At 45.7% G+C, this 12,405-nt stretch overlaps 2 protein-coding genes across 3 annotated transcripts; one reads left to right on the top strand and one right to left on the bottom strand.

Moving 5' to 3' along the window:
• Positions 1-2,422: 2,422 nt before the first annotated feature.
• Positions 2,423-3,903, top strand: LOC101753026. The gene is made up of 2 exons (XM_004952604.4): positions 2,423-3,137; positions 3,215-3,903. The coding sequence occupies exon 2, from the start codon at positions 3,231-3,233 to the stop codon at positions 3,648-3,650; it is 420 nt and encodes a 139-aa protein (XP_004952661.1). The 5' UTR covers positions 2,423-3,137; positions 3,215-3,230; the 3' UTR covers positions 3,651-3,903.
• Positions 3,904-6,429: 2,526 nt separating this feature from the next.
• On the bottom strand, positions 6,430-11,572 carry LOC101753427 (serine/arginine-rich splicing factor 4). Of its 2 annotated transcripts, XR_002678190.1 has the most exons (4): positions 11,435-11,572; positions 10,919-10,957; positions 7,160-9,294; positions 6,430-6,673 (listed from the first exon to the last, which is right to left on the bottom strand). XR_002678190.1 is itself a non-coding variant. In XM_004952605.2 (3 exons), exon 3 carries the CDS (start codon positions 9,292-9,294, stop codon positions 7,264-7,266), a length of 2,031 nt encoding a protein of 676 aa, XP_004952662.1. In that variant the 5' UTR covers positions 10,919-10,957; positions 11,435-11,572; the 3' UTR covers positions 6,432-7,263. The 2 variants fall into 2 exon arrangements, 1 of the variants encoding a protein (XP_004952662.1); XM_004952605.2 differs by having other exon boundaries at positions 6,432-9,294.
• Between the last annotated feature and the right edge of the window lie 833 nt (positions 11,573-12,405).

Here is a 12,405-nt window from a genome sequence, read left to right on the forward strand (position 1 = left end):
GATGGGATCTAGATTTATTGGGATAGAGTTTAGAGGTTCGAGCTAATACTCAAATGGGGTTTGAATATTAGATCAAGGATTTTTGAAATGGAAGGTGTTTCGAGTGGGTTATCTCCTAAGTTCTTGAAGATAAGATGAATGGTTTTGATAAAGATAAGATCGAGAGTTTGTATATTATATTTGAATAGTATTGACATAGGATCCGAGTAGGATTAATATTCAAATAAAATTCAAATATTAATTCTAAGGGTTTTTAAAGAAAGGTCTATTGATTAAGAGAAAAGATTGTTGAGGAATTCCTAGAGCAATCAAATGCAACACACATGCTTAGATTCCATGCAAGATTTATTTGCAAAATTGGTTTTGAATATTTAGGAGAAGAGAGGATGTGTTTTATTTAAACAAAAATTTTAAAAAGTCCGTATTTTTAAATGCTCTAAAAAGAGGGATGTTACAACCAGCCTCCTACTCCGCTGCCTCCGCTCGGCCCCAACGCTAGCAGTTTTTGCTCGGCCCCGACGCCGGCGGCCCCTGCTCTGCCGCCTCCCCTTAGCCCAGCGCCGGTGGGCAGAACCCAAGCTCACCCTGGCCGGCCGGTGAAGATCCCCTGGGCGGAGCCCCCTGTCCGGCGGTGGACGTCCCCTCGACCTCCTCCGGGTTGTCTCCGCGCGCTCAACTTGTTGGTGACGGAGGCGACGGAGAAGAAGTGGGTCGGAGTGGTCCGACCGATTCAGAGGAATGCAACCAACCCGCATCTTGGAGGAATATTTCCTCCTAGGTCCATCCCAACCCAAATGAATTTCAAACCAAACACTGGTCCATTTGGGTCCAACCCATCCCAACCCACTTCGACCGTCAAACCAAACACACCCCAAGAAAATGAACTGGAACTCCACCAACTCCATGGAGTTAGGCTGCTTAAGAAACTGGTGGAGTTGTGATGTTTGGTTTGCTCTACGCTCAACTCCGCCCTAAAGTTTGGAGTTGGAATCATACTAAACAGGGCCGCACCTCTCTAATATCTACATTTATGGATACTACACCTTCTCTAAACATGACCAAAATCCTTGAAATTGCGCGATAACCATGGACCATAATCCTCACCCCACCAACGTGTAGCCATCACACTCCACCGTGCGGAAACTAACACACCCTCGTGCATTATTCAATGTTCATATCACCTTCTCAAGCCTTTGATTGTGCCACTACCCTTCTTCCTACCTTCCCTACCTATCTCTCAATGGTTGCATTGGGCGCGACCAAATCCGTCCGCTGTAAGCCTCAGTTGTGCTTCCTCTTCTCACATTTTACCTTGGCCAACACCGACCTCCAAGTTTATGATTGGCAATGCCTACCATGTTGTTATGCCTAACTAATTCTCCAGTCGAAGCTCGAAAGTAAACCTTCACCTTTACCTAATTCCACCCCCTCATGTTCCACAATTAGTTCACGTGGAGGATTCCTGAAGAAAGACGAAAGATGAGGAAACCGAGTGATTGTCTTAGAATTTTGAAAACAAGGGGGTGTTTTGGTTTAGCATCAAAATTTGGGATTACCAAAATCTTGTCACCAATTTTATCACTCACCCACGGTTTTGCAAACTTTTGCAAGAAAATGAGCTACTGACATTGGCAAGACAAGAGAACCACGTACTATGAAGTAAGGTGAAGGATTGAGTGCAAACAAACACACCCTAAACTAAAACCACTGTTCGGAGCAAAATCAGGATGCTATGTAGCAATAGGTTCATCAGGTCGTGCCATAGGCTGCGGTGCACGGGAAGGCAGGCTTCGTGTCGCGCCATTTACAAAAACTGCACCGCATGAATGAGATAATTAGTGGAGCGGCAGCCGATCGAGAGGAGTGAGTGAGTATTGAATTGGAGAGCTACTGGGTTGCTATAGCTCTGCTAGGCCACCCCATCCCGTCTCTCACAATTAACAGTAGCTCCATCGATCATTCAAGTACATTTACTCTGATGCTTTGGAGAACACTGTAGCCCATAAATCCAATTGATGGCCTCATTCAAGTTGTGGAAGCGATCGAAGCCAGCCAGCCCTGCTTTGAAGCGATCAAAAGGATCGGAGGCCGAGTCGTGGCAGCAAGCAACCACTGGATTGAATGAACACGATGATTCAACGAAAAATGGAAACCACCAATTATGCAATCCGTCGTGGGTGATCAAATCAGTTTATTTTTTTGTTTTGTTTTGTTTCGATTTGTTACTAGGTAGTAGTATAGGAGACGAATCGGTGAGACGGACCGCACGGTTACGGACTTGCAGTCTAAGTTCAGTCTCAATGCACAGTTTTATTGTATAGTTACTTAGATTGAGAACTAGGTAACTATACCAGATGAGTTTCATGGGGATGAAATTTTTCTCTCATCTGATGAAACTCCCTCTATTAACCGCCTTACCAACTGTCTTACTAAGTCAGCAATTTTACTGATGTGATAATTTAATGCCATGGAATTCTTGTGAAACTCGGAACTGACCTAACGATGTCGTGGTCATCTCCAGCTCAAGGATCCGCCCCGTCGCTGCGTCTGAGGCACCTGACTTCGCCTGAGAGATCTTGGTTCTCCGCCACGACGGCAACAACCCATGGGCGACCAACCTACCTCTGTCTCCCTCACGGCCGTCACCTTCTTCCCTCGGGTCATTTTCCGCCACCAATCCACCATCACCGTCCGCACGAACCGAACCCCTCCTCCCGAGCTCCGAGCTCGAGGGGTCATTGCATTGCTTCTCGCTTCACCTCGCCTCTGCGGTTGCTCTGCCAGGCTGCCCGCCACCGCCTCCTTTCTCCGTCCCATAAAACAGAAACATGAATGCTGTGAGCAATGAAGTGACGAGTGAGTGTGTTTAGGGTGGAGTATAATATGGTGGATTAAACAAGGTGCAACTGTGCAAGTAGGAGTACTCACTCTCCTCAACAGTGCGGCATTTAAGAAAACCAATTGACCTCCATGGCTTGAGCTTCCGTTCCCCACTATAAATACTTGCTGCAATCTCTTCTTCTTCCCCACCACCGAAGCACCAGGAGGCAGGAGCACTCCTCAGAGGAAGCAGGGAAGGAAGCTTCCTCAGAGCAGAGCACACCCTGCAGCTGCAGAGCATCGCAAGACAGTAAGCTGTAAGCCTCTCTCAGCACCATCATCATTAGCAGTAGTGTCAATTAGTGATTAACCTTGCTCGGATGCTGATACGCAGGCAGCGACAGAGCGGGATGAGCCGGGGCGGCCTGGACCTGAAGCTGCACCTGTCGCCCCCGGCGGCGGCGGCGGCGGCGTCGCCGGCGTCGTCGTCGGACGAGGAGTGGTCGTCGTCGTCGCCGAGCTCGTGCCTGTCGTCGGAGGGCGAGCGGGAGCCGCCGCAACGGGGGCACCACGGGCTGCAGTGGTCGGACAGCCCGGAGGCGACGTCCATGGTGCTGGCGGCATGCCCGCGCTGCCTCATGTACGTCATGCTCTCCGAGGCGGACCCGCGCTGCCCGCGGTGCCGCAGCCCCGTCCTCCTCGACTTCCTGCACCATGCCGGCGCCGGCGCCCGCGGCAACGCCAACGGCGGCCGGGAGGGCGGCAACTACGGCTGCAATAGCACCCCCGGCGGCAGTGGCGGCGGCGGCAGGAGGAACAGGAGGTCGTGATCGTTCGCGGAGCCGCCGCATCGGGAAACAAGAAGTTTTCCCCAATTAGTATTAGTATCATCAGTAGCGCTCCAATGATTAATTATGTCGTCGAAAGAAAAAGAACTGCTCCAGTGTAACCATGATATATCATCTCCGCCGCCGCCGGCGACGGCGAGGTGGTAACCGTGGTATATCACGGATACACTGGAGAGAAATGGAACATGAGATCATTCGTGCTCAGATGCAGGACCAAAAGCCTCTTGTTTGCTTCTTCTTTTTTCTTTTTCCCAGAGACAACATAAAAACCGAAGAAAAAAACACAGCTTTTTCATGGCGATTGATGCGATAACCTCTACTAGTAACTCCAAATCAAATGACTCGTGACGCATCCCTGTCGAGCAGAACATGAAAAAGGCGAAGAACAGTAACGGCGGTGCTGTTGGCATTTCAGAGAGCTGCTGCTGTCGGCTGAAGCCTGCAATTCAATCGCTTGCGATTGAGTTTTCACGTCAGATTAAAGAAAGAAACGATGGGGAGCGGAGCAGTTGAGAGGATTGGGGGGAGGAGGAGGAAGACGCTAATGAAACGAAGGCATCGCGATGACGCGACGCAATGAATACGCCCATTAACTCGCCGTCGTCACGCTCCATGAACCAACACGGCTTCTTTTTAGTTTCCATCTGAAAAATCCCGCGCCTGCGTGAATCGCGACGCGGCGACCTTAATTGCCGCGGCACCCTTGGTCAACTTTGCCACCACCTCCCCTGCCGATCTGCGATCAAAGACTGGAGGCAAGAGCAATGCGCCTCACGTCTCCAACTCTCCCATCTTCCCCGTCCGTCCTCTCGTGTCGAGGACTAATCACGTCATCTTTGACGTAATAGCAATTACTCACAATCAAAAAGAAGAAGAAAAGAAAAGAAACATCAAAGCTTAGTTCTTGTGCAGTTGGAGAAGAACTTTCATTATTACGACCTTAACAAAACCCATGCGCCAGGCCAAACATTTCTAGATTTGGCAGACAGCTTCACTCCTTGTTGGAGTGCCAGACATTGATTTGGGGTGCTTCTGGCTGTAACCTGTAGGAGTGGCTGTCAAACGGCAAAAGCACGGCTAACACAACGCAGCAGGCACGAAAGAACGCATCTAACACGAACCGGCTTTGGAAGACGAACGACAGGGATGCCGTAGCTTTCGGCATCCGTCTTGGATGGGAAGGTGCGAGAGCTGGCAAGAAGAAATCCAAACCTTCTACGCCCAGGCCAAACTGTCAACTTGAAGCAAGAAACCCGATGCAAAATCCACCAAACCTGATGTCACCTGCCATTGATGATACGCGTGCGTGAGGTTCGGTTTCTTTCTCAGATGCAAGATCACAAACGTTTGTGCGTTTTCGCCTGCGCTGTCGTGACCCACCGTTTTACACAGATACGGCCAGAGGCACACGGCGAGCTTGTTGGCCGTCACCGGTCACAATGGGCCATAAAAAGCAGCGTCACAAGATAAAGAAGAAAACAAAGCAGGGTCAGGTGGTTTTTGCACAACGGACAAAATCCCGTTTCCGTCCGCCGGTTTTTCTATATTTTTTCTATATTTATCTTTGAGTTATATGAAAATGGGAAGGCAAGGTCCGATAACAGGACGGGAAACGGGCAGGAGTATCCAGGAATGGGATGGGATACAGTTGAGGGTGTATCCCGCCTGTATTTGCGGGATCCCGTTTCCAACCGAGATAATCTTATATTCAACCCGTTTTTTACCTTATACGGGATAGACTAATAAATTAAGTCCCTAGCTCCTCCTCAACCTCTCAATCGCTCAGTCCATGAGCCCAACAGGCCAAGCCGGTGCGTCTGTCAAAAGTACACAAGTTATGGTTCTGCTACTAACACTTGCAGTTAGCTACTTAGATTATCCGTTATTCCGTGCAAATAGCAGTAGCATTAGCATTAGTAAATTAGCAAATAGCGAACTAATTTTGAAGTAGCGGTAGCACAGTAGCACTAGAAGACCACGCAAATATCCGTTATTCTGTTGATTCTTTGACAGGATCCGAGAGAAAGGCTTGTGAAGGTGATGCTAGTGCAGCTAGTAGTGTGCTTGGTGCTTTGTTGTTGCCGCTGATGTGCACTTGTGCAAAAAGTGCTGCTTGCGGCTGCCGGCTGGCACAGTTTTGTGTGTATGTGTTTATAATGTATATAAAATTAGTGTTCACGCGTATGTCCCGTTCCCATCCCCACCCCCAACACCCCCCCCGGCGCATTTTTTCGTTTCCGTGATCCTGTATATCCTGGTCCCGCTCCCGCTTCCGGCTATCCCGTTCCCACTGAAGAAATATGGTAACGAAAATGGGAAATGGTTTTTCCCACCCGTTCCGTCCGTTAACACAAAGGTTTAACAGAAAGAGGAAGAACAAACAAAAGCTTAGATGGCGGAGAGCCCATTAAGGTAATAAAGGGGGAAGCAATCCAGCCAACAAAGATAATGCAAACTTCTCTGCTTATCTTGTAACAGTGACCTACCCAGCTCCCAAAAGAAAGCTAAGATAATGACGGTTGAAAGCAGATGTGCAATAGCTCACCCTATCCAAAAGTTCTGTGATGTGGGGGAAGAACACCTTGCAGATCAATGAATTGCGTTACCCCTAGTAGTAATGCAGCAACAAGCTAGACCACAAGTTGCTGATCATACAGAGAGTACCGAACAAAGATCATTATCCACCCAGGACGTACCAACCAGAGACATTTCCACGCTAACAACTCAATCCCAGCTATCAATCACAAGAAGAGAAGCCACAAGAAGCAGAAGACCTCAGGAAGGGCCAATATTATCTCTCACCAATGTGCTCTTGATGACAATTATGAATATGTTTCGCTAATGTCATACATAAAAGTAGCTGCTTAATCTTTTGAAAAAGCCATAAAGGTAGCTGCTTACAAACATTACTTCTGGTGGAATACATATCCAGACCTTGATGGCGAGAGAGAGAACTCTTTCAACTTCATCGTGGATTTGTTAAACATGAGGCTGTTCCTTGATGTCTGTTGACCACCAAAATGAACCTAGTGGGATCAAACCTTCAAGCATTGCAACTCAAAAGACACATGAGATGGACAAATGATAACAACATCAACATGTGGCATGATGATTGTATAACACTGACAAACACAGTGCATTACCATCACCATTTTCCAACACGAAGTCTACAGGCATAAACTTTTACCCATAAGAAATTAAGAATCATAGCAATGGAAAGACCTATTACTTTTTGGTTCTTGTGTTAATGGCTCTATTCATGTTGACTACGGAAAAACCTATTACTTGTGGACTTGTGGTTCAGAGAACACGAATTACTGGGAATAAAAGTAACGTGCTTGCCTGAATAGGTAGGTTTTACACTCAATCCCCTCAGGTCAGCAGGGACATTAGTTCATTTTCCCTCCCAGTCTGAAGGGATTGGGTCTAATCCTCACATCCCAACATGCCCTAACACGAGCCAGAATAAAACCTAGCAAGAGCGCACAAACCTTGTCATCCTCAAAATGTCCTCTAGAGTGCTAAGGGCATATTCATGTAAAGCCTTGGAAACAACTAAACAGCTTCTGACATTGCTGCTTCTTCCACCAACCTGCTAAGGGCACTCCCACCAACCAGTGCTGCTTCTGACATACTGATCCACAATACCAAATTCTTTGTTCTGCTCAACTCGCTTAGCATAATTCTCTGTAGATATTGGACCTTTCTTACGCCTGCGATAGTAAATGATTTCCCAAGGCCACAGGCGTGCAGCACCAAAGTACTTCTCCACAGGTTGATCTGATGAATTCTCTTGTGGCTCCATCCCATAGTGCTTCAGAGCTGCGATCACTTCATTAGTTGTTAGCTTCAAGGACTTGCTTCTCCCATTTCTGGCCAGAACGTCCTGCTTTGACTTCACTGATGAAGAGTTCTCAAAGTTGACATTCTGGCTTTGCACTCGATTGGCGGCATTATCATCAACCAAGTTCTTATCAAAGTTAACCCCTGTGTAATCAGCAGTATTAGCATCCTTATCAGGAACAACCACTTCCCCATTCAGGACCTTGCTGTTCAATACCGATTCCTTTCCTTCTTGCTTGTTATCATCCATGTTTTTCACTTTGGATCTTGTCCTGAACTCCAAATTGTCCTCCAAGCGAGAATTCATCAGGCCCTCTAGATTTTTGTTCTCTACATCAGGTGATGACTTGTGCTGTGGTGAAGCAGATACTGAAAATGGAACAGGATGGTTGATATTTGATCTTGATCCTTCATGCTGAGTTGATTTTGAACTAGAATGAGCAGAATAAGATGGAGAATGTGCTCTAAATCGAGACTGGGATCGGGGAGATCTAGATCTCGAATCTGAGGAAGTCCTGTTGGAATGAGATCCCTTAACATTATCATGGTGAGAGTGACTTGAAGGTTCAGAATTGGGGGATGATCCACGTGACCTTTCAGATCTGCTTCTCTTGTGTGCTTCCTTATTAGTTTGTGGCATGTTTTCACTGCAGTGGGCATGTCTTCTGCTGTCTCTGAGCACATTACTCAACCTAGGCAGTCTCATATTCCTCTCAGAAAATGGTTTCCTACCATCTTGAACCCTATGATTTGTTTGATCCAATGGATGAACATGAACTTCTGGTCGCCTCCTTGAGGGAGACCCAAATCTTCTTTGCCTCAGCTGCCATTTTTCCCTGAAGTTCAATCCATCTCTCCTTGCTTTGAAGTTATCATCTATTCCCTGAGGGCAATTACGCGCAATATGGCCGGCAACACCACATTTGTAACAGGTTGGAGGAGATCTTGATTTATCATGGCTTACATCAACATGCTTATCTGAGTGCTCCCACCACTTCTCTGAAGAACGTCTGGGTTCACGAGAATCATAAGAGCTTGCTTTAGTCACATTTTCTGTTTCTTCTTGCCTATCATATCCATGATAAGGCTCATAGCGGTCAAAATCATCACTGTCTCCACCAGGGGTACCTTTTCCAGTCTCAGCCCATCTATCATGTTCAATTGCATTTGCATTAATTGTTCCACCTTCACCCGCTTTCACCTCCCCTGGATCTTCATCAATTGTACCACCTTTGTACGCCTTCACCTCCTCTGGATCTACATCAATTGTACCACCTTTGTCTGTCTTCACCTCCCCTGGATCTTCATCAATTGTACCACCTTCATCCCTCTTTGCGTCCGCTAGATCATCACAAATGTTTTCTCCAGCATCATCGACAACCTCAGTGAATTTATGAGAATCCTTTTCTGGCACAGCATCAGGATCATGGCCCTGATCATGATTTGCTGGATGACTCTTACGAGCTACAGAATCCCTGAACCTAATACTGTCTCGAGCATCTCTGACGTTCCTTCCACGAAACGATTCAACAAATCTTGAACTCCTCCTGAAACCCTGAGAACATCTGGGCTGCTGTTTTGACCAATTAACAGTGATGCGTTCCCCACAAACATATTTCCCATGCAGGGCCCGCAGGGCTCGAGTTGCGTCACCATCAGAATCATACACTGCAAACCCGTATCCATCTTTCAGGTTGACAGTGCAACGGCCAAACCTCTGGAAAAGTTGTTCCAGATAACTGTGCCGCACATCTTGGGAAAGCCGCCCGATATGCAATGACATCTATAACAGAAAAATATTCCTTGAGAATTCCACTTAGCAATTCAATAACAATCAATGAAAGAAAGGAAGATAATAGCATTGCTAAACTAAATTCTTAATAACTACTCATGCTGACATGAGTATAACTGAATAGCCATCCAAGGTAGTACATAACAAAAATGAACTCCATTCATTGTCACCCATTTCTATTGCAAAAACAACACTAATAAATTGTACAAACATCAAAGCGTATTTCTTGTAGTCATATGAATTCGAAGTGATGCACGGATCATTATAAGTAAATAAATGCTAATTAGTGCCTATGTCACCCTCTTACTAGTACAAATGCAATCAGTAAAACTATCCACTCTAAAAAATAACAATCAGATAGAACAAATAAGCTTCAAGAAACAGCAAGCTAAAAAAAATCTAACAGAGCAGATATCATCAACTAAATTCATGTTGATCTAGACTTCTAGAGCTGACCCAAGCCTGCACAAATATATGGTTTTACAGAGTATGCTACCGCGCAACTCATACAGAACTGCTTCCCATCAAAATAGAAGGAAAAAACACATATCCCTGTGTATCCACATCACCATAAGTATGTAGGATGTATAAATAAACATTATCGTTCAACAAGTATGTATTAGTTTTAACCACAATTAATGGAACTTAAGTTTTCTTAGGGTACTGAATAATTTTGAGCCTTAGCTGTTGAGTATCCTGGATGGATGGATGGGATCATCTGGATTTGTTCAAGAGCACCCCTGTGGCCCTGTTTGCAGCCATACTTTGCATAGTTAAGTAAAGGGAAGTAGAATATTGGGTTCAACTTCTGTATCTGCATAGACCAGCTACCACCATGTAAACTGGAACCAATCATGTTTAAGTTTCCAAACACACTGGTTTTATGAAACAAAAACATACAATTCAATACCAATTAGTGACAGATAGGTTTGCAGTGAGATAACGGGGAGAGCAATATTGAATTCTGATGTGAAATGTGCATTCTACAAACAAGATGCTGCGATGATTCCCATATTTACTAGTACCGAGTACACCATTCTGACAGCTATGTATATGTGATTTACAATAGTGGAGATAGATCAGTAACAGCTTGCATCTAGAATTCATTACTGCAATTGCAGGATGCAGCTACTAAGCAACAGAAGTTAAAAAAAAATAGCGAAGAGAGTTGCATCTGAGGATGGAGACCAAAAACCACATTTGAGTTTGGTGTCTTCTCAAGAGAGCCAAGAAAAGCATCGTGAGAACTCCAAACATTGCATGAAACATCACCCAACTTAATCACACAGTTACAACAAACGTTTTAACCAATCAACCTCACATTATTGCAGCCTAAAACAGTACACGTTACAAGCAGAATGCTATATTTCAGACTTATTTACAGAAACCAAACTGTTAAAGGACACCTTCACAGCACCTGTTACATCACAAAACAACAAACATTGCCAATCTACAGGACAATAAAGATAACACATTAATGCAGAAGTACAAATTTCGCAACCATGAAGAATATGGTAAGAGCGGGTGCATCTAAAAGAACCATGTAGGCACTGGAATTGGCTGATAGTAGAACATACAAATCACATTACAGAACCTCAAGGTGAGAAACATGTACCTTGTTTGTGGCCACCAAGTGAATTAGTAAAACTTGAACCTGCAAACAGATCAGGAGTCAAGGCCGAGGTCAAGTTATGAGTTAACTACATAAGCCAGTGCAGAGTATGAACCACAATATGCTTGGACCCGAATTGAGAAAACAACTGGAAGAAAGCCACATGGAAATGGAGTTTAACAAGAACCCATATATTGCAAAAACAAAGGAAAAGATTATGGCAACTAGACTGCAACAGGGGCTGCATTTCTAACTAGGGTTCCACCAGCAGTTTACATCGCACGACTAGAAATTAGGGCTCTCTCTAGGATTTAACACAGCAAACAAGACCGAAGCTAGAGTACCCATGGGGAATGGAACAGCCCCAGCAAACACCGTCGATTCTCGCAGGAAATTTCGTAAAGGGAAAACAAAAAGGCACACCTTGCACCGCGCGTGGATCAAGATGACGCGGGCATGAATCTAGGGCAAGGTTTGGACGCGGACCTAGATGGATGGAACGATGTGGTGCCTACTCACCCGTACTCGCGGCTCTTCCCCTGGATCGGATTTGGGGGCGAGAGCTCGATCGCATCCGCTTCCGCTGCCGCAGCAGGCAGACCTGAAGTTGCTAGTCGTCTCCCCGAAGCGTCTGCAAACAGCCGAAGAGGAGTGAGCACGAGGAGAGGGTTTGGTGGGTTCTGCACCGGCACCACCTGGGCTGCTGGATCGTCGCCTGCTTATCATTCTGGCCCAACGAAACCTTCCTGGGCCGGATGCACGGATGCGGGCCCAAACTAACAGAATTTTTTTATTTTTTTTTGGATTTTGCAGAAATATACAGTCGGATGGAAAAATTGCAAATCCAGGCTATTGTCGCCGGCCCAAGCGGCGGAAGGGCCTTACTGGCGGCAAGGCCCTCCCGCCAACGTCAGCAGCCGTCGTAACTGCGGCGCGCGAGTTGAGGCGTCACCGATACCGTCGGCTGAGCCGGCGACAGTCGCCCCCTTTATAACTCGCTCGCGCCCCTCCCCTCCCCCCGTACCAGTGCGCACCAGCAGCGAGCCAGAGAAGGAAGAGGGAAGAGAAAGAGGAAAGGAGGGAAGAAAAAAAAGAGAGGAGAGGAGGAGGAGGGAAGAAAAAAAAGAAAGAAGGAGGAGAGGGAAGATGGAAGGAATTTCTTCCGTCTTTCTTAGGTAATTTTTTTTTTCAATCTCGTAGTTTAGTATAGTATACTACAGTATAGTTTAGTTTAGTTTAGATCTAGATTTAGAAATATTAGTGGATCTGAGATTTAGAAATATTAGTAGATCTAGATTTAGAAGTAATAGTGGATCTAGATCTAGACTTAGAAACTTTTAGCTGTTTTTAGATAGGAAAATGTAGCTTAGTTAGTATAACTGATTTAGCTTATACAGTAAAATAGAGTCAGCATTATTAGATTTATTTATTATGGTAAATGGCTAGAATAAATGTAGTTAGTAAATTCTGATTTTTTGTTAGGTATTCGA

Source organism: Setaria italica, chromosome I, assembly GCF_000263155.2.
Source record: "Setaria italica strain Yugu1 chromosome I, Setaria_italica_v2.0, whole genome shotgun sequence".
NCBI lineage: Eukaryota > Viridiplantae > Streptophyta > Magnoliopsida > Poales > Poaceae > Setaria > Setaria italica.

Excerpts from the sequence above, each read along its gene's own strand:
- LOC101753026 (XM_004952604.4), top strand. The coding sequence starts at position 3,231 with ATGAGCCGGGGCGGCCTGGACCTGAAGCTGCACCTGTCGCCCCCGGCG.
- LOC101753427 (XM_004952605.2), bottom strand. The coding sequence starts at position 9,294 with ATGTCATTGCATATCGGGCGGCTTTCCCAAGATGTGCGGCACAGTTAT.